Source organism: Botrytis porri (assembly GCF_014898465.1).
Source record: "Botrytis porri strain MUCL 3234 chromosome Unknown BPOR_009, whole genome shotgun sequence".
Classification (NCBI taxonomy): domain Eukaryota; kingdom Fungi; phylum Ascomycota; class Leotiomycetes; order Helotiales; family Sclerotiniaceae; genus Botrytis; species Botrytis porri.
Window position 1 is genome coordinate 1,678,772 of NW_024066083.1, and position 6,732 is coordinate 1,685,503.

At 42.1% G+C, this 6,732-nt stretch overlaps 2 protein-coding genes across 2 annotated transcripts; both read right to left on the reverse strand.

Annotated features, from left to right (window-relative positions):
- Window positions 1–2,232: 2,232 nt before the first annotated feature.
- On the reverse strand, window positions 2,233–3,556 carry EAF01_007306 (uncharacterized protein; the record flags this gene model as incomplete). Its single annotated transcript, XM_038915561.1, has 3 exons — window positions 2,233–3,142; window positions 3,214–3,388; window positions 3,469–3,556. 3 exons carry the CDS (start codon window positions 3,554–3,556, stop codon window positions 2,233–2,235), a joined length of 1,173 nt encoding a protein of 390 aa, XP_038769199.1.
- Window positions 3,557–4,396: 840 nt separating this feature from the next.
- EAF01_007307 (uncharacterized protein) lies at window positions 4,397–6,448 on the reverse strand (the record flags this gene model as incomplete). Its single annotated transcript, XM_038915562.1, has 3 exons — window positions 4,397–5,566; window positions 5,614–5,821; window positions 6,420–6,448. 3 exons carry the CDS (start codon window positions 6,446–6,448, stop codon window positions 4,397–4,399), a joined length of 1,407 nt encoding a protein of 468 aa, XP_038769200.1.
- Window positions 6,449–6,732: the final 284 nt, after the last annotated feature.

A 6,732-nucleotide genomic window follows, 5' to 3' on the forward strand; every position in this document is an offset into this window, starting at 1 on the left:
TATACTAACCGAAATATACATCCTGAAAACCTTCACATTCTCCACACATACAACGACTCGATTTGAGCAAATTTTCCACTTCAATGAATATTCTAGAATCTGAATAGGTTTCGGAAGCCTAACACATTTTATCGGGTACAAAATCAAATCCCGTAATACTTTTACAGAATAATTTTATTCCGTGGATGTACTAGTACTTATACATCCTAACCTAGCTCATAAAGAAGAGTATCAATCGAGAGCCGGGTGAGATTCTATCGTTCTTCGAGCATATCATCCGAGGGTTAAATATCTATTTATATTGTTGTTGGAGATATGGGTGCTACGAAGGATAGATAGCACAAGTTAAATATTTACACTTAGATACACTGATCTTCTATCACGGGTCTATCTTGCTGTATTGCTGGAATATACTGAGATTTATTTCCCGGCTGGAATACTATTTTTTAAGAGAAAAAAAAAAGGAACAAGAATACCTGGATGGTTATTGGGGGTACGCATGGGTGAAGCTCGGTGGTTCGAATGGTCATGTGTAGGTGATAGGTATGTATCAAGCAATAGTTTTCACTTTCTTGCCCTTTAACAAGGGGAGAAGAGAAGCTAGACGTGCTTTATGCTGATCTTCAGTTGCCCCTCTTTTCATATAATCGCGTGTTTGGAGTATCTCTTTTTCTTTCTCTTTCTCAATCTCCTGATCTGTATCTGTATCTCCCAGATCCGGGATCCGAGTAGCGTGTGAAGAAGCGAGGTATTCTGCCAGTTCCAAAATATGTAGAAAAGGCGTGAGAAGTACAACCCTCGCTAAATGTAAATGCAGAATGGTGGTATGTTCCATGCCGCTTGCAGCTCCGATGAAACTATTTGCATGCCAGTGTAATATATCTAAACAATCACAGGCGGAATTGCGCCAATTTGTGTATGTTTGGATACCGGGGAGCCAGATGGGATGATTCGAGGTGGTGTGCTGGAAGGATAGTTTTGAGGCAGTGGGAGTCCAGTGGGTAAGGGGTTGTGATAGGTAATTTGAGACTTCCCAAGTACGTCGGAAAAGACCGTGGATGAGAAGGATACGGGAGAATTCACCGGTCGAAGATGGCTGTCGTTTTTCGGTGTACATTCACTGGAGGGCGTTGTGGAGGGTAGAGCTTGCTGCTGGGTGACTCGTGAGATTGGCGGGGGTTGGTTAATGGGGGTCACTAGGTACGTACATGAAGAACAACTGAGAAGTTGTTGGCATTCGATAGCTGATTCTGCTTCCCATCAAACTTCCTGGCACGGTAAAGATACCGAACTATCGTCTAGCGATAAGCTAGGACAAATTTGAAAGTGAAAGTACCACATGCTATCTAGGAGCTAGGCAGCGTAAGAATTTATCATATGAATATGGAAATAGAAACACATACCCAAATACAACATCCTGTCCTTCGTTTACTTTCAGCATCATACCATCCTCTCCATTCTTTATTGGCGTGCTCCGAATCATTTGGACCTGTCTGCGACACTGCAACTCTCGGTTTTTGATTCGAAGTTTTCCACTCATTACAACAAAAATCGTTAAGATCCCTATGATATGATTTCGCTACCTGTGATAATTCATCGCTACCACAGTACATCGTACCTACACAATTTAGAAGCTTAATTTGTATCATCATTATCCTCGTACGCCTCGAATCCCTATTATTGCTGACTGACATGATTGCACGCCGAAGAAACTCATGCATAGGTTTTGCATAATTTCCATTACCATGGTAACGACTTCCTACAGCCGCCATAGCTAGAAAAAAAAGCCAGTGAGAAGCCGAAATGTTGAAAGATGGCATGTGAATAAACGGTAATGTTTGATGGAAAGAGTCAATATAGTGAGTTATAAAGCGGCTCAGTGTGTACAGAGATGTGAATCGTGTGTGTTGGAATGGTGTAAAATATGGCGAGTTCTCGATGCATGTTTTTGCGAATACATCCTGAATAATGTTGTAGATTTCGTGTGGTAATTGTCTATAATATGAGGAATGGTCATTGATATCATCAACTGGAAACGCAAATCTCCCGTTCAAATCATCTATTGTAGGATGAGATATTGATGGACATGAATTAGCAGTCTTGGATGGAGCTTTTCGAACGCGAGGCAATCTTGAACCATGCCCATCAACATAGTATCTACCAGTGCTTTGCGTAGTCAAAGAATTAGGACTTGTTGAAGCACCTTCACTGGATATTGTTGGATTAGGAGAATTATTTATATGCATTTGCGCTTGGGTTTGCGGGGACGGGCGCAAAAATAGCCGTGTTTGCAGAATACGCAGGCCTTCGGATAGTTTCTCCTGGGACGGTAATAGGCGATGAGCCAATCAGATCTGTCCTATAATCAATCATTTTCACTGTATCATCATCTAGTTGATAGTCAGGAGCCCAATCGTAAGGCAACCAGTTGATAGAGGATACATTATATTGGGCCCAAGAACTAGCGCTTTCTGGCAAACTTTCAGAAATACCTTTATCTTGGATATGTAGCTGATGTGAAGCCTGACCCGTTCCAATCAATAACAAGTTGGCAGCTTCATCAAGATCTATGATTGGATGAAGGGGTAACATTGAAGATGAAGTAGATTGATAATTTCGAGATGTGGTCGAGTTTATGCGAGCATCTTCGGACATCTGATTTCCTGTTGAATTCTTTGGCGGAGAAAATTGACTGAATGATTGATGGATACCAGAACCCAAAATTTGGATATTCATCTGTTGACCAGCAACATCCAGATTCTCCAACCCAAACTCTGAACGATAATGGTCAATCGAAGATCTAGGTTTCATTTGCGGATTGAGCGGTGAATCAGCATGTGACCACGAAATTGGAGATTGTAGACTCGTGATTCCTTCCCCAGTTCGACCATTTTCAACCCAAACCCTTTGATTTGAAATTTTCTCGTATAACCCAATGGATTCTCGACGTCTTTCGTTGACCATGGCACCAGAGGATGAAGGAAAGGTACACCCAATTGATCTTTTCGCGCAAGCTTTGCAAGGATTTTCACCACTACATCTTCTTCTCGCTATTGCACAGGCCGAACAAGCTCTCGCCCCTCTTCCCAGCAAATTTCGGTTTGATTTCTTATGAACCAATTCATGTCGACGCAGAGCATCACTTTGAGTATCAGCAACTATCTTTGCACATCCATTGATACAAGATCTTTCGACGGAATTTCCCAAACTCACATCTGATAAAAACTCTTCTTACACTCCCTAGCTTCACATCTCAGCCATCCCTCTTTTCTATAACTCTTCTCATGTCTCGTCAAATGTTCCACTCTCCCAAATGTCTGTTCGCAACTCGTGCATCTCAACCTTGCGATCCTCGCAAAGTTTCCTTGTTGCGTATCTTCACTGCCATCTATTGTACCATCAGTCCAACTCTACACATTCACGTACGTACATTATATGTAAGTACAGAGCGTTTAATGAATCACATACTGAGTTCAATCTCCAAGGATCCGATGTCATTGCCGTTCCCTTGAGAATCACCTGGAGCCCGGCCAACTTCCCTCAATTGAGAATCCATAGCATTTCGATATTTTTTGCTGTCGATATCTATCTTCCGTCTGCCAGGTACCTCAATTTGACTCGAGCAAAAAGTTTGACCATATCAACAGAAATGCCCAATGAGAAGAAACATCGAACATCCATCTCGAGCCAAGCATCCAATCTTCACCAGCTCATACCATCCAACGTGTGCCACCCCGTACAAACCAACAAGCGTCATTTCCCCGCATCTCCGCATATCAGACTTCATACGACATGAATGCAAATGCAAGGTTTTCAACGTTGTCGTATTGATGATTGGTCGAGTATATAACGGGTAACAAACTTCGGCCAGTAAAAAGACCGAGGTGAAGCTAAGATCTATGGGGGTACGAGATCAGTTCACGTGATATTGAATTCTCCGTTTGTCTCTTTTATGTTGCCACTTGTTCGCAATGCAATCTGTTATATTTCCTTCCGTCATTCATTCATACAACTTGTCACTCCTTCATATAACTTGTGTGAGTTTATAAGTATCTCATTAATAGTTTGATATATACTCGAGTATCACAATCCTACTAATTTATCTCATCTATTATCCCCCTCAATCATTTCTCAAGTCCATTTCCATTCATCTTTTGATATATGCATATAAGACCAGCTTTGCAATATTTGCTATTCCTTTCACCCTTCCACACGTCCTTTCTTTAAACATGTCCATATCTTATGCATATGCCCAGGCAATTTCCCAAAACTCCCCGCTAAACTGCAAAATGTAGCACCGCCCAAAATGCCAAGATATCATCCAGTCGTCCCCATCATATATATACATACAACCTAATACTCATACACATTATCTCCCATCTCTTTCTCGCACCCTTCATTTATCACGGATAGTTTCGCCCAAATAGCCCATATCCTCCAAGAAATCCGCTAACACACTTCCCCCTATTTTCGTGTTGCTTTCTTGAATTCCGTCTGCGAACCCCGAATCGTGAGGATAAGAATCATTACTATTTGTCTTTGATATTGGATTTGAAGCCTTGCGAATAGTCTGTTCCGAAGCGATATCTTCATCCGGTAAGCTATACCCTATAAATTTTCTTTTTTCCACCTCTGAGATCATCGGGTTATATGTAAAAGTATCGCCCGTTTCTTCATTCATATCGCTTTCATCATATGAATCGAACATTGATGATGTATCGCTGAAGCCGAAATGGGAATCTGTCGGTGAAGTAAGAGCCGTTGATGCGGTGGAGACGGAGAAGTGGGACATTGGTAAATTCAGAGTAAGGTTTGGAGGAAGAGGTAATGAACTTGGAGATGTAAAAGCATCATCTGGAAGTTGTGGCAGTGGCTTGTAAGTATTGGAAGTTGGTGATGGTTGCCGACGAAATGGCGCTGGTGATAATCTGGTGATACTGTCGTTGTCTTCAAAGACAAGTTCTTTAAATTGTGTGGCAAAGTTGTCATCATCTTCCTCGTCTTCGGAAATTTCCTCAGGTATACCAAGAGACATAAGACTGTTGTGCACAGAATCGTGCACTCTGGTAAAAGACGGTTTTCTAGAAATTGGTTCGAATCGAGTCGGGCTAGTTTGATGAATAGTGTTTGAGTTTGATGAAGAACTACTTCGTGTAGTAGCTCGACTGATATCGGGCTCAGATGATCGCCTTGAAGAAAGTGATGGAGTAGGCGATGAAGGTCGTGATCGACGGCCCGAAAAAAGTTTTGTTGCCCAACCAAGCTTTCTGTCTTTTGCCCAAGGACATGGCTTTTCCGTAACCTCCGCGCTTGAAGACGGTAATGAAGCAGATCGTGCAACATTTGGCTTCGATGGAGGAGCACGAGGAGTCATAAATTTATCGGCAGGATTCATTGTTTTGGCTTCTGTAATAGTTATGGAATCCACGGAACCACTTCGAAGTCGTGGTGGTGAGACTTCGACTGGTACCCAGAGGATATTGACTGGTTGACCTGGCATGTAAGGACAAGTAGTAGTGGAAGGTATAGCCGTATCATGAACTTCAATGCCGTCATCAAGCTCATACTGAAATTGTAAGTATTTTTCTTTCAGTGTTTGGGATGTTAACATACATAGTAATAGTATGTTGATGCCATTTTCAAACCACCGTTCCTTTTCAAGGAACCATTTCCATCGCCTTCACAGATGATATCGTCAAATGTGTGACAACCTCGCCATTGCTCACGAGAGCGTCTTGAATCTCGCTCCATTGGATATCGTTTGGTAAAATTATCCCAAGATCCGATGAGATGGACTGATTGTGTTCTAGGTGTTGCTTGACTAGATAGAGCGTCAAATTAGTTATTATGGCTTGATTATTCGGACAGAAGAATATGTTCCAGTCGTTGAGGGCAGGATGGTCATTTATGTTCATAGTCAGACACGGTTTGAAAGAGATTTTCGATAGACTTTGCCAAAGTCCATCTCGTATCTTGGCAAAGCAAGGACAGCAACAAAGATCGACTAGAGCAACATCCCGCATGTCGAGTTTCGAAGACAACTTACGTCACTAGAAATGCCCAAGCATCTGCACAACAGGCGTCATACCAAGCTTGTGGCGAAAGTTCATCTAGTGACAGATGGTTCTACAATAGAATGTTCTTCTATAGTCGCGAGGAGAAAGATGTCCACCATGCTTCAAGTCGAAACAGACTATCTTCTCCGAGGGCTCCGTTGGGCATGAAGACCAGACCTAGCCGGTAAACTTTACCAACTATATTTCAACTAATGCATGGACCCAAGGCAGTGAACGGCTTTCAAGAAACAAACTTTCCCTCACTCCCATGATGTATCAAGGGATGATCAATGCGCATGCAAAAAACACGTGGATGATACTGAATTTGAGTTCCAGGAGGAAACAAAAACGAATTATACTTACAACATGAAAGTGATTAGAGTGGTGTCCATGGTTCCGGAAGGGTTGGAGAAGAACAAAGCGAGTTAGATAAATTAGAGTTTTGTAGGAACTTCAACGGCTTATTGAGCGGTGCATCATTGGGGATCTTTGAATTTGCGGAGAGATCGTAGAGAAGCCGGATTGAAAGTTTCTCTGATACTACAATACGTCCGAAGTGTATTTTTGGACCTGCGACCTAGACGTTCGTCCAATACGAATCCTTTGATGTTTATTATGGCGTTTTGCAAACCAAAGTCTCTCCTTCAATGAATTTTAGAGGCGAGCTTTTTGAAAC